Genomic DNA, 27861 nt, shown 5'->3' with positions numbered 1-27861 from the left:
CGGGTTATGTGCACCTTCAGTCCAGCAAAGTCAACCATCAAGACCTCCCATAACCTTATTATTATAATCATCTGCATCATACACACCTAGTGAGTCTAAAGACTCAACACGTCATATTCTTGATAACGAGTAATACGTAATACAGTTAACATATAACAGTGAAAAATATTTGTACTTAAAATATCGTTTTCATGAAGATGCATAAACATAAATATTTTCGTAAACATTTTCATGATGCATAAAACCTTTAAATAAAAACATTTTCATAATCTTATGCATAAAAATTTTCATATAAACATAAACATATTCATATTCGTATCCATATTCATATCAACATATTCATATTCATGTTCATATTCGTGTTTGTTGAATTCAGATCGTGATTGTGACTCGTATTCTTGATCGTATTGGGCGATGGATCCATCTAAAGAAACCACAGTACTGGGCGGCGGGGACACCAGCAACACTCTCATCGGTCAACTGGGCCTTGGCCAACGTATTAACATATTCGTATTCGTATCACGTATTCATATTCGTATCCAAGGAAACACGATCGTCGGGCTCCCACTGGGACCATAACCCTCACGATATTTTCAACATATTCAGTAGTCACAATCCCTTCACATCCTTCAACATATCGTATTTTCATCACTTATAAAAATATGCATATAATATCGTTTTTATTTTGAAACCAAGCATGCAACATATCTTTTAAATGACCAATTTAACCCTTAATAATCCATGGACATTTAAAAATCATATTTCAATATATAAAAATTCATAAACATGTTACATAATCATATTAACATATAAAACAGCAAATAGGTCACTGCCATGACGTTTACTAATTTTTAGGTGTAAAAAGACTGTTTTACCCCTAGACGTAAAATTTCACGTTTTTGACATTTTCTTAATTTTATTGACTCTAACATGTCCTAAATAATTATTTAAGCTTACATGAATTTTCTCATATTTTTATTTAGCTTAATTCGACGACTTTTAAATTAATCTTTAAATATAACGTATTAATGCGTTTTAATCCCGAATTAAACCAAACCTTAATATAAAATTCCCAAATTAAAAACTTAGACTTATAATAATTATTTAAGCTTAACCCTAATTTTTCATAATTTTATAAGGCTTAAAACTATGCGTTTCAATTAACTCGTTAATTAGCGTTTCGTGCGGCGATTAAATCCCGATTAATTCCAAAACTCGTTATTTTGATCCCAAATTTTAAACACAACATTTTTAAGATTTATTCTACCCTTTCAAGTCATGAACCACACCCGTGGACCCATGGATTCAATTTTTGTCCTTTAATTTTCGTTTTTGACCCTTCGACGAACACACCGAGCCATCTCCCAATTTACTCGAGCCGCGCCCGAGCCACCTCGAGCCAAAACCTAGAAAACCCATCTAGGTACCCTCCTGACCAAGCCCAGCCCAAAAAACCCGGCCCTGGCCCGCTCAAAACTTTCTGGAACATGACCCATGTTCTGTACGTGTTGTGCATGTGTATCCTAGGGACTTTAGGACTCCTATCTAGACTAGGACCCCTTCCAGCCCTTAACCACTTGACCCCTCATGACCCTAACCTTCCATGGACCACGCCCAGGCCAAGCTCAACCCCTTGAACCCAAGCAGCGAAGCTCTGAACCAGATGACAGCAACCTGCGAGCTTGATGGCTTTCCTCACGGTTCCATCTTTCTTGCTCGGCCCTACTAGAACTAAACCATACCAGACCCTGAACCAACCCCTCTAGCATCCTTCTAGGACCCTAAGGATCTAACCTAGCCCAGCCCAAGCCCCCTGGCCGAGCCCTCCTCCCTGCACAAATTTCTGAAATCTGCACAGCCCCTTGGGCTTTCTCTCGGGTGGAGCCCTTCTCAACAAGGACTCCTCCCTAGCCCATGGTCTCGAGTCCTAGCATGGCTAGGACTCTTCCCCTGACCCAAACCGAGACCCAGGTGTGACCCAAGCTAGGCCATGCAACACCTAACCCATCAACCAATCCATGACACCCCAAATCGTGAGAAGTGTTTCCAGCTTAACGTTTCTGTTTTTGTGCAGCGATTTGTTGCTTTTGTGTGCTATTCTAGACCTTTAAACTTGTGGAAATACATACTAACTCATATCCTAATTGATGGCAGCCCCTTTTAACACATAAAAACATATTTTTGGAACCAAAAAGCAAGGATTTTGAACACCTATAGGTTGGATGACTTGTTTTCATGCAAATTCATAAAAAAATCACATAATATGGTGTGATGATGAGTAAAGGGAGAATATGACGTGCCTTTGCGTTAAATACGCACGAAAAACCGTTGACGACGAAGAACGGGACGCGAACCTTGACTTGTTCTTGCTTGCACCCTTCGAAAATCCTTGCCAAATTGTGAGTGTGTGTGCCGTGAGGTTTGAGAGAGGGGTGGGGAGAGTTTTCAATTTTAAAAATAGGGTGGCCGTGAGGTTGTGTGCAAAGTATAGGGTTTTTTTTTTTTTTTTGACTAATTAATACTTTAAATACTAAATTGTTTACTAACTAGGCCTTAGGCCTATTAAGCCATTAAATTAGGCCCATTAGTCTAATTAGGATTTAAATAAAGTTTTAACAAAGTTTTTGTTTTAAATAAATATGTGAATTTATTAGCCGGGTTGCCAAAAAGCTCGTATTTTAGTTGAAAAATCAACACCGATAAAATTTACGTCCCGGCGTACAAAATCACCTCAAAACCCCTTATTTTCAATACTAAAAGCATCGATCACCCTTTAAATAATTAAAAATAATTATTTAATAAAAACATTTTACGTTTTCAGCCCTCGGTCCCCGTTCCTCGATCGTCACTCGAATAACCTTTAAAAATACATTTTAATGCAACCACGTAGAAAAATATATTTAAACATATCAATATGCACAACATAATTAATTAATGCAATTAAAACAATTAATTACAAGAGAATTTAATAATTGCATGCATTTGGTTCGCGTGGACTTTTTAAATTTTCGGGGCCTTACATAGTGAATATAATAATCAAAATAATTATACAAAATAACCTTGAAAGAACCATCTTCTTCTTCTTCGAAAAATTGATGAAGAAAAACTTTAGGGAAAAAGAGTAAGTTTGAAGTTATTGAATGTGTTTTTGAAATCGTATTTATAGGGTAAAAAATAGTCGTTTATGACCTTTTACAAAATCTTAAAAAAAATATATATGTATATGTATAATTTTATGGTAATAATATAATATATATGTTGGAACATTTCATGTTCGCAATCTTGATTTTGATGTTAACAAAACTTGTTATTTTGTTATTAATGGTTTATCGTAGTGCGCATGATATTGTAACTGATCAGAAGCCAAACTGATCAGTTATCTTGCCTAACTGAAGATTCGAGAACGCCAACTGATTTCCCAAGCTGAATTAGTCCAGTTGATATATCGAAGAACAGTTCAACCGATTGATCAGTTGTTAGGTAATTCAGCAGAAGACCTTCAGAAACCCGGCCAGCTGATGAAGTGATCAACTGATGGAAAGTCCAACTGACCAGTTCAAACTGAACCAGTGTAACCAGTTAAACTGACGAGCCAACTGATTTCACCAGACCAGTTCAATACCAGTTCAACTAACCAGTTCAAAGCATCAGTAAGGAATCAATCAGTATGGAGAACACGAAGAGCTTATTCAATGAAATCCAGTCGTTGTGTGCACTAGGTAAAATATATGTACTATCAGTAGTACAATTAATGGACGTTGCAGCAAAGATTAAAGCCGAGAGATTCCTGGAGACTTGTCGGAAAAGTCGAGACACAAAGTCCTGGGAACGAATTCAAGCTGCAACGGATACAATTATTGAGTGTCACTGTACGATCAGCTTTCCGCCTATAAATAGAAGATCAGTGAAGACCAATAAAATAACAAGTGTGTGAAGATACAGAGAAAAAGAGCACGCATATTGCTTATCATCTTACAAGAAGCAATCAGCCTTGATGGAACACTTCATCGTGTTTTCAGCTTAGATTAGAAGCACAATTCACTCAGTGCATGAGAACAATTTTGTGTTGTACTCAGAGATCATTTCTCACACACAAACACCACCACAACTCAAATATAGTCCTGCACAAAGATAATAAACTTGTAAATGTAGTCTTTGACGCACAGACGTTAAACAAGTGTTGGCAGAAAGGTGCTGCCTTCAGTCTATGCTAGGAGTTCAGTTGAGGCAGTAATGTAAGTACTAAGCTGAGTGGGTTTGTACAAGTAGTTGTATAAATCAAAGTCTTCTAGTGGATCCTAAACGAGGTGGTAGAAGGGGTGACGTAGGAGCAGTTGAAGTCTCTGAACATCCATAAACGTATCTTGTGTACTTAAATGATTAACTATTGTTTTCAAACTAACTTGATCAGTTAGAGCATCCGTCATTTCAATTTTCATCATAACTGAATTGACATATGCAACAACTGATTCTTTTCTTTTCAGTTATTCAGTTTACATAAGCTAAAATGTTTTCTAATTTAACAGGTTTTTTCACGAAGGATTATTTCGAGTTTCTTCCGCTTGGTTTGTAAACAAAATTCGATTTAATTCATCGATGTTAACATTCTTAGAACACGAGCTATTGCAGCTCATTGATTTATTATGTTTGAAGCATCTTCGAAGGTGCTAGCACATGATCTTTGAATATATTTTTTTAATCATGTTTAAATAATTATGTATATCACATCACATTATTATAATGAGGTGTCAGGGACTCCTTTTATATAATACTGTGACATTATACAAATATATATATATATATATATATATATATATATTATATAACACAATAAAAATATACAAACAGTGAAATAATCACATCATGTTATTATAATGGGTGTCATAAACTTCTTTTAGATAATAACATGATATTATTCAAATATATATACAATAAATAAACAGTAACACAATAAAAATATATAACTAGCGTAATAATATAATCACATCACGTTATTATAATGAGGTGTCATAGGTTCCTTTTATATAATAATATGATATTATATATTAAATATATACACAATAAAAATAAATAAACAGTAAAATAAATATTCTTACTTTTGAATATTGTTACATTTTTCTTGTGTTTTAGAGCTTGGAAAAATATGGAGAATCTTCGAGTATCGTGCTGATAACGTGTTAAAAGTAAAAATTTACGGTAAAAAGTAAAAATCTCAAACTCACAAAATATATTAAACTGCATACTTTATAAAATTTTCTCCACACAGTTATGTTTTTTTTCACAAATTGATAGACCTATTTATAGAATTTCTTAAAAAATAATCCAAAAATAAATATATCATAACATACATAATCACACACTAATTTTCAATATTTACATTTTTTATTTTCAACATATATAACTCTACAGTTCAACTTTTCAATGATCTCTCGGCAAGACATATTCTTTCGTTGGTGATAATTACAATTTTATTTAGTCTATTAAGTAGATTTGTTTTGTATTTTAGTCATATATTCAGTCTGAAAAGTCTTGAATTCTTTCTTTTTCACCTTTTTCCCACTGAAAACTGCAAGCTCGTGATATTTTTTATTTGATAGTGATAATTTGTTAGAAAGTCTGCGTGAGTAGTGAGGTATCTTAAAATCCACACGAGGAAAAATAAAAGAAGCAACAATCTTTCTCTCTCTTATTCTCGAATAAGAGGTGACCTTTTTCTTATTTTTCCTGTCTTTACTTTTACTCAGCTAAATTTTAATGTGTAACATAAATTTTACCCCACCACATAAAACATTAGCCACAAACTTGTGTGAGACGATCTCACAGTTCGTATTTTGTGAGACAAATCTCTTATTTGGATCACCCATGAAAAAATATTACTTTTTATGCTAAGAGTATTACTTTTTATTGTGAATATCGGTTATTTGGGTCATCAATGAAAAATTATTACTTTTTGTGCTACGAGTATTACTTTTTACACTAAGAGTATTAATTTTTATTGTGAATATTCGTAGGGTTGACCCGTCTCATATATAAAAATTCGTGAGACCATCTCACAAGAGATCTACTCTAATATAAGAAAACACATATACTAAATAAGAAATATATTATGGATTTAGTGGTTTCAATTGAAAAATAACAAGAACAAATAATAATAATAATAATATAATAAATCAACGTCTCAATTTAAAAGTCTAAATTAAAAATAAAAAAGCTATTAAGTTATTCTTGCCAGCGCCAAAGAAAAGTGTGCAATTCAATTATTGAAGTATACCCTTGTGGTCAATATCGAGTCAACCAACAGTAACGAATTGAATTCCATGTGCAATTTGCATGATGTACGCATCTCCCTACGTCCACACAAATTTCTCTCACCAGCAAGCACACACATTTACAGTGTAGTTAGATTCTTCGCCGACGAATTAATTCTCCATGTCAGAACTTCGATCCCGGAAGATATTTGCTTTTCTTCCCGTATGTTACTTCTTCCATTTTTCTTCTATTTTCATCCCTGCTTTTACTTACTCTGTACCCGATCAGTACTTCGTCAACTGCGGTTCAGGTTCTAGCCCACAAGTCTACGGCAAGACCTTCGTCGGCGATGAGAATCACGGGGCATTTTCCTTGTCCTCGGGCAACAACGGCCCTGCCCAAAATCCTAGCTCATCCAGTGTTGAACTCTACCAAAGCGCTAGAGTTTTCAGAAAGCAATCTTGGTATGAGTTCAATGTCGAACAAGGAGGCACTTTTGTGGTACGCTTTCATTTCCTGCCATTTCCCTCCTTTGGAAATGTCTCCGATAATCGTTTCAGTGTTGTGGCATCTGGGTTTTTGCTTTTATCCCAATTTACTGTCGAAAAGTCTGATTTGTTACCACATACCGAAGAGTTCTTGATTACATTGGAAGCGGGTAAATTCAGGTTTTATTTTGTGCCGGATGGAGATAATTCTTTTGCTTTCGTCAATGCACTCGAAGTTTTTATTGCTCCGCCTGGATTTATCCATGATTCCGCTCTTCATGTAACTCGGGAAGGAAGCAGGGGAGATTCTTCCAAAAATCTTTTATCTTTCCCTTCACGTGTGATTCATAGGATTAATGTTGGAGGGAAAAATATTATGCCGAATAATGACACCTTGTTGAGAAGTTGGATTCCTGATGATCCTTACTTGTTTAACAGGGAAACAGCGAAAGATAGTGTCCCTTACGGTTTTAAAATTAACTACCAGAACCCGGGGGCGACCGAATTCGATGCCCCTGAGTTCGTCTACAAGACTGCAAAGCAAATGAACATTGATAATAGTAGCGTGTATAATCTTTTCAATATTACTTGGCGTTTTGGTGTGAAACAAGGAGCTAAGTATCTTTTGAGAGTGCATTTCTGTGACATTGTTAGCGAGACCTCAAATGAATTTTTGCAATTCAATCTTTACATATATAGTCAGTTCAGTGTGATTATACGGCCCTATGATGAAATTCCTCAGCTAGCGGCTCCTTTCTACAAAGATTATCAGGTTGATTCGGATGATTCGGGTTTTATCAATGTGAGTGTTGGCCCTAACAGTGATTCGCGTGTTAAAAACGCTTTTCTTAACGGGGTAGAGATAATGCAGCTGATTGAAGACAAGCGTTCGGTTTCTGAAGGAGGTGGGGGTACACATTTGTTTGTCATCATAGGTTCGGTTTTGGGAAGCGCAATTGTAGTCACTGTGATCTTGATATCTGTCCTCCTTTGTTTGAAAAGAAGGAAGTTGAAGGCGGTCGAGGCATTTGATCGCCCATCAGTACCTCTATACGGAGGTAGTTCATACAGTAGAACTACCGATAAATCTGTCCTCGGATCACCCTTTGCTGATCTTAACCTCGGGTTGAAGTTACATTTCTCTGAAATTCAATACGCCACAAAAAATTTCCACGCGAAGTTGATGATCGGTGAAGGTGGATTTGGAAAAGTGTACAAGGGCATGTTGAGGAATGGTACAAAAGTTGCTGTCAAAAGAAATGAGCCCGGGAGCGGTCAAGGCCGCCCTGAATTCCAAACAGAAATAATGATTTTAGCGAGAATTCGTCACAACCATCTCGTTTCGTTGATTGGGTATTGCGACGAAGGCGATGAGATGATTCTTGTTTACGAGTTTATGGAGAAGGGAACGTTGAGGGATCATCTGTACAAAGCAGAATCTAGGGAGGAGTCCACTCGGAGTCCTACATTGTCATGGGATCAACGGGTTCGTATGTGTGTTGGTGCAGCAAAAGGCATTCATTATCTACACACTGGTTCAAGTGACCCAATAATCCACCGGGATATCAAGTCAACAAACATTTTACTCGATGAACATTACGTTGCTAAAGTTGCGGATTTCGGCCTGTCAAGATCCGGCCCTAGCGATCAAACTCCCGTTAGTACTGAAGTGAAAGGCAGCTTCGGATATCTCGATCCTGAGTATTTTAAATGCTTACAATTAACACAAAAATCCGATGTGTACTCTTTCGGGGTTGTACTTCTCGAGGTACTATGCGCAAGGCCGGTTGTTGATCAATTTTCCAGAGATCACCAAGTTAGCTTGGTTGAGTGGGGGTTGTCTTCGATAAAAAGAGGGCAGCTGGAACAAATTGTGGACCCGCTTCTTGAAGGCAAGATCAATCCCGATTCTTTGAGGAAATTCGGGGAAACTGCGGAGAAATGCTTGCAAGAATATGGAACAGATAGACCTAACATGGTTGATGTTTTGTGGGACTTGGAATATTGTTTGCAGATTCATCAGAAGGTTACACCACGGCTACCATTTGAAGATAGCACGACAGACGTCGGATTGCCGATGCCGGTTATCCAACGGTTGCCTTCTCATAATCTCCCCAGTGATGATGATGAATCCTGCAGTTTTACTAATACAAGTCAAGTTAATGCTGATGAGGTGTTCTCTCTGTTGAACATTGGTGAAGCTAGATGATTTTGTTCTTGCTTGCTGTGTTGTTATGTGTATTTAGGGAGTCTTTATTATTATATTTATTTAAAACAACTCATAAGTTTTGATATCATGTAAGCGCAGTTCTGTAACTACGTTTTAAAGTGTTTGGATAAATAAAAATAAAATAATTTAATGTATTGAGAATACTAAAAGTTTTATTAGTAAAAACATATAAAAATTAATGAATATATAAAGTCAATAATATCCATAAATAAATATTATAAAAGATGTGTGAAAAATTGAAATTTATTATTTAGAATAATATAGAAAGACCATTAATGAAAGAATATAACAAGTGGCGTGACAAAATATAAGAATTAATTTTGTGGTCAAATACAAAAGTGTTGAAAATAAGAGTTGGAAATATTGAAAATCAGTGTGTGATGATGTATGTAAGGTTGTAATTATTTTTGGATTATTTTCAAAGAAATTTTAATTTGTGAAAAAACACAATTGAGTGGAGAAAATTTTATAAAGTGTGTAGTTTAATATATTTTGTGAGTTTGAGATTTTTACTTTTTAACGTAAATATTTATTTTTAACATGTTATCAGCACGATACTCAAAGCTTCTCCATATTTTTCCAAACTTCAAAATACAAGAAAAATGTAACAATATTCAAAAGTAAGAATATTTATTTTATTTTTATTTATTTTTATTGTGTATATATGTAATATATAATATCATGTTATTATATAAAATAAGTCTATGATGCTAACTTTTTTCTTTATTTTTAAGAATACTTGTACTTATAATTTATTCATTACTTTGTATTATCATATTAATAAATTTAGAACTTAACTTAAAAAATGCATTGTTATTTTTCTAGTACCACATGTCAAATTTGGCAAAGTTCGAATTCGTTGCGCTTGACAATACGGGAAAAAATTATATGATATGAACTCTTGATGTAGAAATGCATCTTGAGTCATTGGGTCTAAATGAGGCTATTGAATAAAATAGTATCTCATCATTACAAGAAAAAGCAAAAGCTATGATATTTTTGCGTCGATATTTTGATGAAGGATTAAAATGTGAAAATCTAGCAAAAGATCTCATGGATTTATGGAAAAGATTAAAGGAAAGATTTGAACATATAAGAGAAGTTATATTTCCAACCGCCCGTGATGAATGAAATACGTTAAGATTCCAAGATTTTAAGAAAGTCAGTGATTACAACTCGGCAATGTATCGAATAATCTCGCAATTAAAATTTTGTGGACACGAGATTACGAAATTAGAAATGCTTGAAAAAATATTTTCCACTTTTTACACATTAAATATAACTCCACAACAACAATATAGAATGTGTGGATTTGCGAGATATTCCGAACTTATCGCATGTCTTCTTATGGCGGAAAAAAGAACAACGAGCTGCTAATGAGAAATCATTAGTCTCAACCCACTGGATCAACATCATTTCCAAAAGTAAATGTTGTAATTAAAAATGAATTTAAACCTGAAAACCAAAATCAAAGTCGAAGACAAATTTTGGTCGAGGTCGTGGTCGTGGACGTGGACGTGAAAGTGATCGTGGTCACGGCCGTGATTTTGAAAACAATCGAGATAGTTACTTCTATAACTCATCTCAAAAGGACATCACGAACCACCCACTACAAAGGCATCATGAGAACACGAGTGTTAATGAAAATCACTTAAAATGATTTGAAAGTTATTTTTTAAGATGTGGCACTCCTGGACATTGTTCTCGTATTTGTCGAGCTCCCGAGCACCTTTGTAAACTCTATAAAAAATCAATAAAAGGAAAAAAAATAGACCAACTTCACTAAACATAGTGACCATTTGAGTTATTCAACTCATTTTGATGCTGCAAAATTTTTGAATGATTTCTCTGAAAATTATCAATACATTGATAGAATAGAAATATAAAATATTTTATTTTTCATGTACTCATATGATAATGTTTTATTGTATAATTATGATATGTATTATAATCAATATACTTGTGGAATAGAAATGTAAAATATTTTATTTTTCATGTATTCATATGATAATGTTTTATTGTATAATTATTATATGTATTATATTTTTCAATAAATTACATATGCATTGTTACTAATTTTTTTCATTGCATATTTTTTTTGAAGTTCAAATATAGAAAATGTTATGAACAAAGCTAAACAAGGAACTAATCCTCATGAAGTTTGCATACCTGATAGTGGTAAAACACACATTATTATCTGAAATAAAATATATTTCTTGGAAATAAAACCAACAAAAATAATGGTGAATACAATATCAGGTCCTGTAGACTTGTTAAAGGTTGTGGTAAAGCACATTTTTTGTTACATAATGGTACAAAATTTCTGATCAATGATGTTTTGTATTCACCACAATCGAAAAGAATTTTGTTGAGTTTTAATGAAATATATTCTCATAGGTATGATACTCAGACAATAAATGAAAGAAATGAGGAATATATGTGTATTACCACATAAATTAGGAAAGAAATATGTAGTTGAAAAACCACCAATACTCCATACTGGATTGCATTATATACATATAAGTCGAATTAAACCAAACATGATAGTTGATAATTCTTTAATATTAGTTAATGGACATGATCGATTATAACATCCTTGTTCAATAATGACGGAAAAAATTATAGAAAATACACATAGTCATCCGCTTGAAAGATCATAAGATCTTTCAAAATAATAAGTTTCAATATAAAGCATGTTATCTTAGAAAATTGATTGTATAAATGAGAAATTGATTCCGCTAAAGATTTATTATTTTGAAAGACAACGGGTGACTCAACTATGAGCATGTCTAAAACATTTTCTTTTTAGAACATGCCTAGCTGCTGCACTGTTTGGAGTGTCAATTTAATCTGTTTTAGACAAATATTTTTTTCCCTTCTAGGGCTGGGTTGAGAATTGAGAATAAATTTTATTATAATTTCGTTTCGAATCTGAAATCTTGATGACATATTTTCGCTAAACATCCATTGAAATATTTGTAGTCCTTAAATTTTTTTTTTTTTGGGATGGATAGTCCTTCATGTTTTGACCATAAGGTTGGGTCCTTGAATGTTTTTAGACTTAAATAAAACGAAGTTGAAGCTCGGTTTCATCAAGTAACCAAAACTAGAATTGCCCACCTCTTGTAATTGGAGATTCCTCTTCCATTTTTAATTTATTTGTGTAAAAATTTCAAAAAATTTACTTTTATTTTCTTTACAAGAAACTGAGACTATTTCAATCGTTAAAATTATCTTCATTTGAAATTGTCTTATATTAGAGAAACAAAGATTACATAAAAAAACTTCCAACTTGTCAAAATCTTACACTGAGACCAAGTTTGGGATAATTTGAAGCCCTTTTTTAGATATATTTATTTCAAAATTTAAAACAATACAAATTACAAGACCGTGGTGCTCACTTCTTATTCGTTCGCTTTAATAAAATGGTTAACGAAACTCTTCATCAAATTTTAAATCGACATGGCACATAAAATCATAGATGTAGTACTATTGCTAGGCAAGTTACGTTATTTCATATCCTTGATAATCTTTAAAACTAATCTTGAAACGCGAATGAAAACTCATAATCATTAAAAACAAGAAGCAATAGTAGTTCAAAGCAAAACCTACAGAACTCATTGAATATGTTCCAACTTCAACTGCTGATAAACTTGATAAATAAATAATTACAATTTCATGCTGAATGAAGTAAACTATATATACATATCATCTCTTAAGCAGAAGGCACCTGATTCTGGCGTCAGGCAATCCAATGAACAAATCAGTCTCCACATGATCATAAACTTCACTAATACCTGCGCACCGTACATTAGCTCTATCTTCGTTTGAACCTCGTTCTGCTTCGAATTTACACTGCAGTAACAATTTTTGAAGGTCTAGTCAATAATTCTGCGTGAACATATTAACTTACGACGAGCAAACAGATCGCGGGTCTTCTTTATTTCATAATTTAGCTCATTTCTCAAGAAAATTCAATACTAAATAAAACTAACTAATCACGTACCTTCTCAGTCAGAACAGCATTTTCAGCAGCTAGGCCTTTTCCCTGGAAATATATATTTCACAAAAACAAATTTTTAAGGACATCCATTTTGTCAGAAAAATTATTAACATATATCTTTGTGTGGTTTACTTTGTATTCGAGAAATTTTTCTTGACATTTCAACCTAAATTATCCTTCTCTATGATAGCCTGAAACAATAAGTACTGTTTTTAATAGATGTACCTTTTCTTTCAGTTGATCCATCTGCCGCTTGTACACTTGTATCTGGAAAAAAAATACATACGAAAATTTTCGAATCGTTCGATATATTTTATGTTACTAATGCTCTACTCTACTAATTTACCAAGAAAATACTCGAGCTGCGAGTAACACAAAAAGAAGTGAAGCGCAACACCCGACTGCCTTACAAATAATACTGATACAAAACAAAGGGTGCCGAAATCTTTGATCCGTTGGCTCGGGATGGACTAAATCAATCCATATATGTTTGGTAATGTAAACCATATCTATCCCTTTATTTTCTTCAACTTCGCTTAGTTGTCAAACTTAAATTTCTGTAGCTAAGCTCTTTTTTGCTCTATAATCCAGACTCCGTCCCTGAATGCGATTTTTACCATTGTTTTTAAGGCAAACTATCATAAGCACAATAAAACCGTGCATGAGAAGGAACTAGGGCAGGCAAGACCAACTGCAATCTTTACCTTCTTTGTTCGGATGTTGCTTACGCTATGCTCCAACTGTCGTTCCAGCTGTTGCAGTTCTTCAATGTTGCATGTTCCCAAATTTTCACCGAGTAGCTTCCTGATTAAATTCAAATAAATTTGTCACAAATTCGAACAAATTTGTCACACAGAAACAAGAATCCTGTTTAATAGCGCATCTATTTTACCGTTTCGAAGCTTCAAGCAGCTCGATCTTTGTCATCAGAGCTGCTGTTTCATGCTTTAACTGCTGAAATTTTTTAACTATTTACTACTATGAGCAAATTATTATGCACTAGTATAAAAAAATTTGAATTAAAAATTCAATATCAAATGAAACCTGTATATTTTGTTCGTCTATAGGGATCTTAGCTTGAGCATCTTCAGTATGCATTCGATATCGCGCTATCGACTCCTGCATGCTGGAAGTTTGATAACATGAAACCAGATATTCTTCAATTCTTACAAACCTTGAAAAATAGGGATGATGTTTTAAAATAACACATATATTAAGAAATAAAACAAAATATTCTCTGTAGGTATCAAATATTTTGCTTTTCCGTGTAATTTCTCTGTATCTAAAAATGAAACCAAATATTATTACCTTATTTTAATTTCGACTCCCAGAATTTAATTTTGTCAATTTTTCACATCTTGTATCATAATACTTTTAATTCTTATTTTGATTGCACCTCGTGATTAATATTATATTCTAGTCCTATACACTATAATTTTAAAAATACATCCTATCAACTTATAATATAAACAAATATCCAATTTTTTTTTCACATCTCATGCATGTTGTTGGAAACAAAATTTCTTCTTCAGAATACAAAAATTAGACACATATCATATATTCCAAAAATGTAAGTATTTGCAAAAAAAAAATAAAAAATAAACCAAAAATTAAAAGGCCTTAGGTTATAGGAAGAGAAGACCACCTCTAACTAGGTTCTCTCTTGACTATGTCAGTATTTCTGTCACACTAAACTCGGTAAAAAAAATAGAATACGTATGCATGCTTGTATAAAGACAACTTCCCTGAAAATAGAAGGATTCTCCATTCGATGTTATTTATTTTTTAAGGTTGTTCTATCGATTAAGGTTGACACTTGAATCTAACTCAATTCCAAATATTAGCTCAAGTGCGATGATTGTCCAAGTATATATATAAAAATTTCATGAATTTTATCATAGATGTGAGACAACTAATATACCCTCTCATGTCCAAAAGTGAATGTCTGGAGCGTGAAGTTTATAAGACAACGGGTGACTCAACTATGAGCAGAGCAACACATAATAGTGAAATATGAGTTCTGATAACATGTTAAGATTGAGATTTGGACCTAATTTAACCACAAAAGCTAGCTCAAAGAGATGATTGAACAAGTGATTTTATCCAACCGATTTGGGAATAACTAACATTATCCAAGTCACCTACCATGAGTTAAGAATTTTGATGGTAAATGACCTGTTATGATTCTTGAAAAGCATATAGTTCGTAAACTAATTAATCATATAATCAAATCTAAATCCATGCAATTTCTCGTTTTTTATAATTACTATTGAGCTATTCCAAAACAAAGGCAACAAATATAAGATTTGGGGTACAGAGCATGACAAATTTTCTATTGAAAAATTGATACAAGCTAGCTATACTGAGCCACGTGGCTTTTGAAGATTTATTGAGCAGTTAGCTAATGCAGTTTGGAATATAAATTTAATTTCGACAAAAAAAATATATACATGTCAAGAAGTTAAATTCTCGTTTTTGCTAAATTTTCTACTTTTATAAAACATATTTAATCTTTCCATCAAATTATATTACGAATTAGAAAATCGAATAGGAATTGATTGAATCATCCTAAATAAAGACATCACAATTCACCTAACAATTAATTTGATACCACAGAACGTCCAGTTTACTGGAATACTCCGGCCAAGGACTAGTTGTAGGTGTTTGGCTCTTTAATTGTGATGTTCGAAATAAATATCACAATTAATGATTCAGTAAAATGATATTATTAAATATTTAACAATGTTAAATAACTAAATATATCATATCTTGGTCATAAAAAGTTCAAATGATTTGAAATTTGAAGATGACGTAGAATACTCAAAAATATACAAGGCGTGTTTTGAGTTCTAGAAAATTTGATCGTTTGACTGGTCCAAACGGATATATCGGTGTTTAAAATATTAAATATTATATATTATATTATTTTATTAATATAATATAATATTTTTAAAAAAATTGAGGATGTGATTTCAACACAACAGAAGACGTTTGAACAACGAGGTGAGGCTGAGAGGAGCGAAAAGAAATAATAAAGTTTTGAATTTTCTTTTCGATCTATCCAATCGACTGACCGACTTCAGTTCTGGAACCGTTGACACGAGGTTTTCGATTTGAGGAAAAAAATTTATATTTTTTATGATGTTTGAATAAATCCGATAAATTGATAAATCGAAATTGAATATTGTTAGATAGTCTATGATTTTCATGAAGAAGAGAAGATTATAGTGATGTTATTTTGAATTATTCTCAATTTATTATAAGTACATATTTTAATCATTGGATTGAAATTGAGAAAATTTTATCAGTTGTTATTAATTCTGATTATATATTTGGAGTCTATGAAGTATAGATTATCTACTGATATGAAATTTTTGTAGCTTAGCGGTTGTTTTAATATAGCCTATTAATTGAAATTAATTTATTAGGGTGTGTTTGATGTTAGTATTGATAACTAAATGCATCGGAATATTAACTGTTGAACGATGAAGAAGTATAATCGATTTTATATTTTTGTTGAATTTATTGTTGTTAGGCTATTTGATGCATTATATTGAGGCTTTTATGATTGTGTTGATACGGTGACAATGATCTGCTAATTGTTGTTGAATTATTTAGATATGTCACAAGGCTTATGTTCAAAGAAATAGCTAGATTATATATATATATACATATATAATTGATTATCAGGTACGTGTTGATGTACGGGCATACGTTGTTATTGTTTAGTATTGATGAATACTATTGTGTTAAAAGATGGTAAATCACTGAGAATGGGTGATTTGATATTATATATGTTGTTTATTATTGTTGATGTTGGTGGTTGTCGTTTATTGGGAGACGTATGATGATGTTATTTGTCACAGTAATAGGGGAGTGACCTATCGATCGACGATATTTTTGTCGCCGGAGTAGGAGTGCGATATATCGTTGATGTTGCTTGATCAACGATATTGTTGTCGCTTGAGTAGGGGTGTGATGTATCGTTGATGTTGTTTGATCGACGATATTACTGTCGCTGGAGTAGGTGTGTGACGTATTGTTGATGTTGCTGTTACAGTAGTAGGGAAGTGATGATGTTGATATTGTTGATGGGGTGATTGTCCAGACACAACAAAAGGGGTATTTCATTTATCATTCCATTTATATTTTATGTTGTTGATAATATAATTTTTATACAATCAGAAAGAGCGTTGGACCTTTTATGGAAGGGTTCTCGTCCCCGTGTTCTGTTGGTGTCTGCTATCCGAATGCTCGATTATTGGAGCATGGACATGAGAGTTCTTTTATTTATGTTGTAGATGTGACAGAGAAGATGTAGTTAAGATAGAGGAGATACCTATAGTTGATGAGTTCGCCGATGTATTTCCTGATGAGATTTTAGGCTTCCCACCAGCCCGTGAGGTGAGTTTGGGATTGTGTTGATGTCAAATATTTCCGTTATTTCTAGTGCTCCTTACAGAATGGCACAAGCAAAGTTGAGAGAGTTAAAAGACCAGTTACAGGACTTGCTGGACAAAGGATATATTTTTCCTAGTGTATCGCCTTGGGTGCACCGGTCCTATTTGTGAAAAAGAAAAATAGAACGATGCGGCTTTGTATTGACTATCGACAGCTGAATATGGTAACAATTAAGAATAAATATCCTCTCTCTCGTATTGATGATTTGTTTGGTCAGTTGCAGGGAACCTCAATATATTCGATGATTGATTTGAGTTCAGAATATCATCAGATACGAGCTAGAGATGAGGATATTCAGAAGACAATATTCAATACCAGATATGGGCATTATGAGTTTTTAGTTATACCGTTTGGGTTGACGAATGCTCCGGTTGTATTTATGAGTTTAATGAATAGGGTATTTCAGTATTATCTCCATTAGTTTGTTATTGTGTTTATTGATGATATATTTATATGTTCCAGGAGTGAGGTTGAGCATATAGGGCATTTGCGTTCAGTATTACATGTACTGCGAGATAGACAGTTGTATGTCAAACTCAGTAAATGTGAGTTTTGTTGGATCGAATGGTCTTCTTGGGTCATATTATATCGAAACATGGAATTTATGTTGATACAACGAAGTTCGATGCAGTGTTGCAGTGGTCTGCACCTACATCTTTACCGGAGATCCGTAGTTTCTTGGGTTTATCATGTTATTATCGTCGATTTATCGAGGGATTTTCAAAGATTGTTAGACCTTTGACACAGTTGACTCATAACGGTATGCGATTTTAGTGGTCTGAGGCATGTGAGAGGAGTTTTCAGGAGTTGAAGAACTGACTGACAAACGCACCGATGTTGTCAATCCCTAAGGAAAACGAGAGGTTTGTTGTTTATATTGACTCATCATTACATGGTTTGGTATTTGTTTTAATGCAAGATCGACATGTTGTGGCATATTCCTAGAGACAGCTGAAGCCACACGAAACAAGGTATCATGTGCATGATTTGGAGTTGGCAGCCATTATTTTTGCCTTGAAGATATGGCGACACTAATTATATGGTACCCCGTTTACGATTTATACGGATAATAAGAGTTTGAGATTTTTGTTTACACAGACAGAGTTGAATATAAGACATAGATGATGGTTAGATTTGTTGAAGGATTAAGACTGTGAGATTGAATATCATCTTGGTCGGGCTAATCTTACAGCTGATGCATTGAGTCGTAAAATGAGCTATACTACAGAGGATGTGAGTCGTTTATCAGCTATGATGATGTCTTGTTATTCCTTGGGATATGATTTTGATATCTCGACAAATCCTATCCAGACATCTACCTTATTAGCTGAACATGATATATGTGTTGCATTCGTTATACACAGATAACAGATTGGGAGATTTCAGCGATGGAAGGAGTTGGTTTGTTGGAAACAAGATACTCGTTTTAGAGTGGCTGATGATGGTAGTTTGAGGATGAATGATAGATGGGTAGTTCCTGATTCATCTGGATTGTGCCAGGGCCTATTGCAACGTGTGCATTGCAGTCGGTATTCAATCCACCCTGATGGCAAAAAGATGTATAAGGATCTACATTCTCCGTTGTTTCTTGGGTCTAGCTAGCTACTACCGGAAGAAAGTTTATTTGGGGATCTGACTGCCAAGAGAGTTTCGAGAAGCTGAAGTAAGCTTTGACTTCAACCAGTTCTATCGATACCTTCAGGGCAGGGAGAGTATGTTCTCAACACAGACGCTTCGAAGCATGGTTTAGGCGCAGTCCTGATGCAGAATGATCGAGTGATAGCTTATGCGTCTAGTCAGTTGAAGGTTCATGAGAAAAATTACCCGACTCATGACCTCGAGCTTGCAGCAGTAGTATTTGCTTTGAAGATCTGGAGACATTACTGATATGGAGAGAAGCGCAAGATTTTCACTGATCATAAAACTTGAAGTACTTTTTCACCCAAAAAGTGTTGAATATGAGCAACGAAGATGGTTAGAATTGGTAAAGGACTACGACTGCGATATAAGCTACCACCCGAGAAAAGTTATTCTAATTACGGATGCTTTGAGTAGAAAGACTGCAGTTATTACTCTATTGTCAGTTCAGAGACCATTGCAAGTCAGAGATTCAGCGATTCGAGCTCGCATTGTATGCTAGGGGCGAGGCCCCTAATCTCTCTATTATGACAGTGCAGACGACTATGAGGGATTGAATTCGTGTGAAGACCATGCACTATGGAAGTGCACCAATTGTGGAGGAACTCATACAGCCAAAATCACTCCATTTCAGCATAAATCTCGAGTGAGCACCTTGAACCAAAAAGTGGCCACATTCATCCGGGAGAGGTTAGTGCAATCACCCATTGATTAAGCCATCAGCGTCATTCGTGGAGCCATCAACGCAGCGTCATTTGTGGAGCGACTTCAGAGCTTACCTTGTAGCAGATTATTCGTGCCTATAAAAAGGAAGGCTCCTCATTCGAAACTTGCACATCCAAATTCTCGAAATCCTCTCTAGCAGCACCGTATTCTCGAAGCTCTTCGCCCTCTAGTAACAAAGCTCTGCCGCAATCTCACCATTCACGTTTACGTTTCCTTGAGCAGTCAGAATACGGCAAGTGGGCTTTTGCTATATATCTTTATTTGTAGGTGGGTTCTTGATACTATTTTATTTGGCACACTTATTTCTTTTTAAGTGGGCATAATATGTTTCGAAAATAAATTAAACATGACTTCGAAAATTCGGTCGGCGTGATATATTCATTTCCATTTGGTATTGAAATCCCTTGAATTGTTCTTTGTTCGATATCAGTTAAATATGTGAAAGCATGTTTGAATTTTTTTTGAAATGCACTGTAATGACTCGATTTAGAAATGGTAAAGGAAATTTCGAACTTTGATATACTTTGTTTAGGCCTTGATGCGGTGAGTTATAATAACCGTTCCTTTGGCCTCGCCCCTTAGAGGAGTAACATATAGGGGACTGATCAGTAAAAACCATAGAAAATGAGATGATTTTCAGTGCTATATTCGTATTTGTGTTATTATTTGATTCAACATGCTTAATATTGAAATTTTGATAATTTATTCATATGTATATCCTCGATAATGGTCATGCGCGATCGGCCCCCATTTACTGAGTATTTCTCCAAAATACTCACCTCTTACTTTCCTACCCAGATAAGAATGAGAATCAAATTGAGGATGAGGAGCAAGACTACTTTTGGGGATGGTGATGAAGCAGTCTAATTCGGGACCCGTCGATTATTCTGTCTTATGATTTCAGTATCGTGTATTTACGCTTCCGCATGTTTCTATTTCTTTTGAGTTGTAAAGACAGTGAAATTTTGGGAAATTTATGATAATAAACTGGTTTCGGTTTATGATGTACTACGAGACTAGTTGTTTTTCGATCGTGTAGGTTGTTAAACAACGCCGGTGTCATAACCCGGTCTCGGGGCGTGACAATTCGTGAAGGTCAGTCTTCTAATGAGCAGTTGCAAAAATGGAGATTGAGAGTTGAATCTAAAGGCCGGAAGCTGTATTCCGAGGAGGATGGCATAGTTCGATATTGAGATCAACTATGGGTTCCTAGCGGCGATTCACTGAGAGAGGTTATTTTGAAGGAAGCTCATAATACTCCGTACTTCATTCATCCTGGAAGTACGAAGATGTACAAGGATTTACAGTCGTTGTAATGGTGGTCGGGCATGCAGTGAGAAATCTTGCGTTTTGTGTCCGAGTGTTTGACATGCCAGCAAGTTAAGGTAGAGCATCAAAGGTCAGCCGGGAAGCTTAAGACACTTCCTATTCCTGAGTGGAAATGGGAAAATATTACGGTAGACTTTGTAGTGGGATTGCCAAGGACTGTCAGAGGATTTAATGTCATTTGGATGATAGTTGATCGTCTTACGAAATCAGCCCACTTTCTACCTACTAAGACGACGTTCACCATGACACAGTATGCAGAGCTGTATATCCGAGAGATAGTTTGACTGCATGGGATTCAAGTGTCTTTTGTTTAAGACAGAGATCCGAGGTTCACATCGTCTTTCTGGAAGAGTCTGCATTCAGGGATGGGAACAAAGTTGTTGTTCAGTACATCGTTTCATCCTCAAACCGATGGTCAGTCCAAAAAGATGATTCAAATTTTTTAAGATCTACTCCGAGCTTGTGTGATCGATTTCCAAGGAATTTGGGAACCAAAGTTACCTCTAGTGGAGTTCACCTACAACAATAGCTACCAATCGTCTATAGTTATGGCTCCTTACGAGGCACTTTATGGGAGAAAGTGTAGATCACCGACACATTGGTAAGAGGTTGGTGAAGGAGGGGAATTCCGTCCAGACTTTATCAAGTAGACAGCAGAGCTAGTAGTTAAAATCTGAGATAGGATTAAGACTGCTCAAAATCGCCAAAAGAGTTATGTTGATAAGCGATAAAGGGAGCTAGAGTTTGCAGTGAGTGACCACGTATTTGTAAAAGTAGCAACTATGAAGGGTGTTGTGAGATTTGTCAAGAAAGGAAAACTCAGTTCGATGTTCATTTGACCGTTTGAGATTTTACAGAAGATTGGGACATTAGCTTATAGAGTGGCGTAGCCACCGATACTGGCTAGAGTGCATAATTTGTTCCATATATCCCAATGCTACGAAAGTACATATCGAATCCTTCACATGTACTGAATTATGAACCTCTGTGGTTGACTCCAGATATGTCATACGAGGAAAGGCCTATAAAAATTCTGGATAGGAAAGAAAGAAAGCTCCGAAATAAAGTTATTCAAATGGTCAAAGTCAAGTGACTATATTATTCGGAGGAAGAAGCTACTTGGGAGACCGAGACTGACATGAGGAGTTGCTACCCGGAGGTATTCAGTAAGTTTTAATTTCGAGGACGGAATTTCATTTAAGGGAGGGAGGAATTGTAAGGTCCAAAATACGATAACGTAGTCTAACTGCATTCAAATCTAGGATAAATTAAAAATGCTTAATTAAATTATTTTAATTGCATTAATTAAATGTGGTAGGCATGTTTACATATTCATGAAAAGTTATTTTATTAAAAGTATTTTCACTGTTGTATGTTAATATATTTGTATTACTTGTTACTATGCAGGTGAAGATTTTGATGTTGAGACAGGAGGGTTGAATGACTGAACTGGCTAGACGGACGATGCACTAACCCGAGGACCTATGCATTGCTAGTTTTTCCGCACAATTATTGACAATAAAAGTAATATTTTTTCATAAGTTGAGTATGATCGGAGATATGTCTCACAAAATTGGCCAATAAAACTATCTCACCGGAGTTTTATGTTGTTTACAAGAGCGTAAACAAATATTAGTGAATGCGTAACTCCTGCAAAATTTGATATTTTTCCTCTAAAATATTTTTTTCTAAAGAAAGAATTTCAAATGACTCAAATGAGATGGATTTGAAATCCATTTCATATACTAAAAATAAATAACTTAAAATAAAAGTCAATAAAATCCCTTGTAAAAATCGTTTTGTCGAAACAATTAAACTTGATGAATTTAAATTATGAATTTGAAATTTTTATATCCAAATCTTTCCATTCAAATGGACTCTGAGAGGATTTAACTATGCAAATTTGATTTTAGATATAACTGTTTTGATTATTTAGTTGTGTAAATTTTATCAAGTTCTTTTTGTGGGGTATTATACGTTTAATCAATATTATAAGCAATTTGAATTAAATATAAATATATTTTGATGAAACATAAATAAAATACTAAGGTTGCATTTAGATTGATGTATTTTAAATCCATGTATTTTTGTAGTTTTACAGAAGCAAAATCATAAATTTTAAATTAACTCATTTCATGTTTATATAAGGTTTCATATTAATTAGGATATATTTTTCAAGCTCATTCAGTAATGAAAATATTTGAAATTCATTTCACTTTAACTGATTCATTGTTAACAATAAAAATATAACCGAAATCCGTTGATTTCAAATCCATTTATTCAAATGCAAACTAAATGACTTTCAAGTTTCAAATCGTGGGGTTGTATTAAGCAACTAGAAATGGTAATCTTTTCGTTAAGAGAGTTTGAAAGTAAAATATGGTGTTATCAATACGTTTTCGAGTGCAAATAATAGTCTTCATTATCCAAAAATTCACACATTTTGAGCTTAAATAATAATTAAAAAAAAGTCTATTATGTGTGCTAGCTAGTCAAGTTTAATCCACTTCATAATCGATTTGCAAGACCTATGTGAGAATGCAGCATTTCTCACACCTACGCCGGACGTGCACCGCCGTTGCTCGCCCATAAACATTCATAATTGATCTATCCTAGACGGCTTTCATTCACTCGTTACTATTCAATACAAACTATGCAATCTATTCTATAGACACCGACTCTATAGTGGTCATTTTTCTTGGATTATTCTTCTTTTAGTATATATATGTCGACTCTCAATAAGTGCATTGATCAATAAATACTACTAGGTCATGCAGAAAATCCAAGTCCAAAGTATTAGTCAAAATCCTTAGATTTATAAGCCCCTACACAATGGTTGTTGAGCATCTATTTCTCACCCACCCCAAATCTTGATTCTCCAAAGAATTACGTGAAATAAACTTTTATTGATCACCACATATATATAGAGAGATAAATGGCTTGTGACAGCTTGTGCAGAAAATCCAAGTCCAAAGTATTGGTCAATATTGTTTTTCTTGATTCACTTGGCTTGTGACAGATTGAAATAAAAGTTTTGGAAAAGGTTTATATATAAATGGGAAACTTAAAATACATACATATATATTTATAAAGATTTTATATTCTAACTAAGACTTAGTGGTGGATCATTTAATTCTAATATCCATAACCCATAGACCTTACTGTGGAGAAAGACACACACACCCAGATAGATATATATATATGTGTATATATATATATATACACATATATATTGTGTGTGTTAAATACCTTGAACTGGCGTATTCATAGAGTTTTCCTCTTGGAGAAAAGATGACGAGTGCAACCTCAGCATCACAGAGGACAGAAAGCTCGAATGCTTTCTTGAGAAGGCCATTTCTTCTCTTGGAGAAGGTGACTTGCCTGCTCGTTGCGTTCTCTATTCGCCTCATCTGAGTCTTCCCTCTCACCATTTTTCTCCTTTTATCTTTAGTAAATCAAGAACCACCTGTAAGTAACATGGAACAAATCAAGAAAAAATGAAAAATCAACCAGAATTATAATTCTTTTTCATTAATATTAATTAATAGGCTTTTTATTACTTGATGAAACAAATGATTGACTGTGTGTGTGATTCAAGATTTGCTATATTGAAAAAGAAAGAAATCAAAGGGATAGGGATGGAAATTTTCTGCTTGCAGGGTGAAATCCGAAATGGGGTGACTTACAAATTTGGTATAATAAAAAACGAGATCAGAGGAATTCACTTTTGGTTGCAGGTTTGGAGCAAAATAGGACTGGAAAAGGCAAGAAAACAATCTGAGATAAATAGATGCATAGAAAGAAAGAAAGGATAAAAAAGGAAAATATATGAAAAAATGTACGCTAAACTTGGAAATATTTTACATAGATAAGTGATTGATTGATCGGGTGAAGGCCTATTTTTTCTGTTTTCCTTTTTTTTTTTTGGGTGTTTTTTCTTGAAATATATATTTTGGACATTTTTCCATCGGTATATGGACTTGTTTCCTTATTCATACTATTTTTACCGCTTCTTTTTTACTATTCAAGCCCCGACAAGCAGAAGGAAGGGTGAAAAATAAAAAAAATAACGATAATTAATATTATTGTTTCTGTTATTTTACAATAAAATTATAAAAATATCTTGATCCTTTGCTAGTTTTGGTAAACCCCGCAAAACCCAACTCAAAAAAAAATATTAGATGTAAATGGAAATCATTAAAGAACGACTTTGTACGTTGGAAAGAATTCATTGGATTACATATACATACATACATATATATATATATATATATATAACAATAATTAATACAAAAAATAGTAGATCGTGTCAAAGTTTGTCCTAATCGGTGGAGTAGCTGAACATTTGATCAGTTGTCAGGAGTTAGATTCCTCCTACCAACATCTTCTCGGCCGATTTTGTGACACATGTCTTGTCTAGTGTGGTTTATCTGACTAACGTAGTTTGCAATCTATTGTGTTAGTTTGGAAGTTTACCCCAGATTCTTAAGTTATAAAAAAATAATAGACTTAGTTGTCCATAACTAATGTAAAAATTTGTGATTTAAAATGACATAATGATTCGAATGTAAGTCTCATTATTATTATTACTAAACATCCATTATTCTTATGAATGATTTTCTTGCATTTTATCAATACAATTTATACCGTCTTCAATAAAATTACGCTGGGGACTTTTCCAATCATCGAGATATTGATATATATCAATTTTTAAGCATGTCAAAATCTTGTTCAAACTTGGTTTTGTGTGCGTCGATCAAGTCCATAAATATACATATTCAAGTTTCTTTAAAAAAAAAATCATTTTTACACCAAATTCAAACTTAGCAAGTACTAGGTAATATAGATAAAACATTATTAAATCTTGAAGGCTCAAATCATAAGTAAAAATTAGTCTTTTGACATAAATAGTTGTGTCCGTACATCAGCATCTTCGGTAATATGTTAGAAACGTAAAGGCAACCAATCAGAGATCGAAAACACATTTGGTCGCAATGATTTTTTAACCTGTTCTGATGAAGGGATTGAGGGAACATTTATATATATATATATATATATATATATATATATATGTATGTATATACACCAGATATTTATTACATGATGGTTCCCATAGTTCAATATTTATTGAAGGTCTGCTGTCTTATTTATTGCTTTCTTGTTGCCCTTTTTCCGAATTGGTCGACCAAAATCTTTTGTTTGTTTGAACGTAAATAAATTAAATTTTCTATTTTTTTTCATTTGTAGACAAAAACTTTTTTGATTATCAATTAACAACTAGCTAGATCTGACTACGAGTTGGGTTCCCACACAACGTCGGTGTTGTATGTTCAGTTCTTCTCACATATTTATGTGTGACATTTATCAGGTGCACTTATAAAAACTTTATCAGATATTTCATTTTTTCAATAAAAAATTTTATTATATTTTCTCAATAAAAAAATCTATTGCATTTCATTATGATTAATCATACTCACTCACAAATTTATCACGTGTTGTACCGGATGTTCCTTCGGTTTCGTCTTGGTTTTCTTCGTCATTTTTAATATGTTGTGTTCAGCTATCAGTTTTTTTTACCAATCATTGAACAAAAATCGGGCTTCCAAATTTTTCGGTCTTAAGCTAGAACATCTCTTACCCAATGTATTTCTTTCAATATTAAAAATTTATTCCACTGCAACCATTGAAACATGGCAAGTTATAATTTCTTTTGCTATTATTGACAAAATTAATATATTTGTGTTATTGTGACCGCCATCGCAATTTGTCGAAATATGCATCACTAAAATTAAAAGTTGTGGTAAAATAATTCTCAAGTTCATGACTGGAACTTGAGGATCCGTGTGGACGTTTCATACTTTCCATTAACAGAAATGGTGTTTTAGCATGTTTAGAAGTAATATTATTGGTGGTAATGCATTGTAATTCATGTGAAACAATTTATTCATCATATTTGATGCTATATTCATTATAAATACCATATAAATTATTTTAATATTAAACAAAATCAATGGGATATTAAGAATTGTTTCTGTTGTAGGGTCTAAAGAATCATAATATAATGTTAACATTTCTTGTAAATCATCTAATTTAAATATATGATCTAAAACAAAGTACATAAAAATATTTCATAAAGTTGTAAAAAATATTTTTCTCATTTTGTTTTGATAATATAAATACATTGAACTAAAGCATCATAATTAAATTTAATATGTTCCCTACTTATACATGCAATGTTGCGACAATATGTTAAACTAAATAAGAAGTAGGATAATGAACATCAGATAATTGGTCACTAGCATCATTAAAAAAATTTAGAATTTCACAAATACTAGTGTATATGTTCCATTGATTTGAAAACAAATAAATATCACAAGATTGAACATGTTGATGAAAAATATACATAACAAATCTTTTTATTCAAAAGGCGATAATAATAATTTATATGTTGAATTTCAACGAGTTGAAACGTCTCATGCAAACTGTTTATGCCTCATACCATTTATTTTATAAAATTTGCCACATTGTTTCATAATTTGGGGATGTGTTTAAAAATAATGAATTGAGTTTCGAATTGGTTGAATATGTGATGCTTAATATTTTAGTACATCTTGAACACACAAATTTAAAATATGACATGTGCACCTAATATGAAAAAATTTATCACCTAGTGATGATTTACATATTTCGATAAGCTCATTAATACTAGAATAATTTGTACTAGTATTATCAAAATA

At 33.5% G+C, this 27861-nt stretch overlaps 2 protein-coding genes across 4 annotated transcripts; one reads left to right on the top strand and one right to left on the bottom strand.

Annotated features, from left to right (window-relative positions):
- The first annotated feature begins 6301 nt into the window (after positions 1 to 6301).
- On the top strand, positions 6302 to 9101 carry LOC142530807 (putative receptor-like protein kinase At5g24010). Its single transcript, XM_075636648.1, has one exon. It carries the CDS (start codon positions 6430 to 6432, stop codon positions 8944 to 8946), a length of 2517 nt encoding a protein of 838 aa, XP_075492763.1. The 5' UTR covers positions 6302 to 6429; the 3' UTR covers positions 8947 to 9101.
- Positions 9102 to 12556: 3455 nt separating this feature from the next.
- LOC142531114 (MADS-box protein SOC1-like) lies at positions 12557 to 24977 on the bottom strand. 3 transcript variants are annotated; one of them, XM_075637146.1, is made up of 8 exons: positions 24811 to 24977; positions 24374 to 24590; positions 14015 to 14096; positions 13863 to 13924; positions 13675 to 13774; positions 13196 to 13237; positions 12974 to 13015; positions 12557 to 12822 (listed from the first exon to the last, which is right to left on the bottom strand). In XM_075637146.1, the coding sequence occupies exons 2-8, from the start codon at positions 24553 to 24555 to the stop codon at positions 12676 to 12678; spliced, it is 657 nt and encodes a 218-aa protein (XP_075493261.1). In that variant the 5' UTR covers positions 24556 to 24590; positions 24811 to 24977; the 3' UTR covers positions 12557 to 12675. The 3 variants fall into 3 exon arrangements, with proteins under 3 accessions (XP_075493261.1, XP_075493263.1, XP_075493262.1); XM_075637148.1 differs by having other exon boundaries at positions 13863 to 13921; XM_075637147.1 differs by having other exon boundaries at positions 24685 to 24823.
- Between the last annotated feature and the right edge of the window lie 2884 nt (positions 24978 to 27861).

Source organism: Primulina tabacum, chromosome 17, assembly GCF_025594145.1.
Source record: "Primulina tabacum isolate GXHZ01 chromosome 17, ASM2559414v2, whole genome shotgun sequence".
NCBI lineage: Eukaryota > Viridiplantae > Streptophyta > Magnoliopsida > Lamiales > Gesneriaceae > Primulina > Primulina tabacum.
The sequence above is the reverse complement of the archived record's forward strand: the minus strand, read 5'-3'. Positions and strand labels throughout refer to the sequence as shown.

Coding starts and splice junctions, on each gene's coding strand:
- LOC142530807 (XM_075636648.1), top strand. CDS start 6,430: ATGTCAGAACTTCGATCCCGGAAGATATTTGCTTTTCTTCCCGTATGT.
- LOC142531114 (XM_075637146.1), bottom strand. CDS start 24,555: ATGGTGAGAGGGAAGACTCAGATGAGGCGAATAGAGAACGCAACGAGC. Junction 13,775..13,862: donor CTGCTTGAAGCTTCGAAACG/GTAAAATAGATG, acceptor GAATTTAATCAG/GAAGCTACTCGGTGAAAATT. Junction 13,238..13,674: donor GCAACATCCGAACAAAGAAG/GTAAAGATTGCA, acceptor TTTTTTTTCCAG/ATACAAGTGTACAAGCGGCA.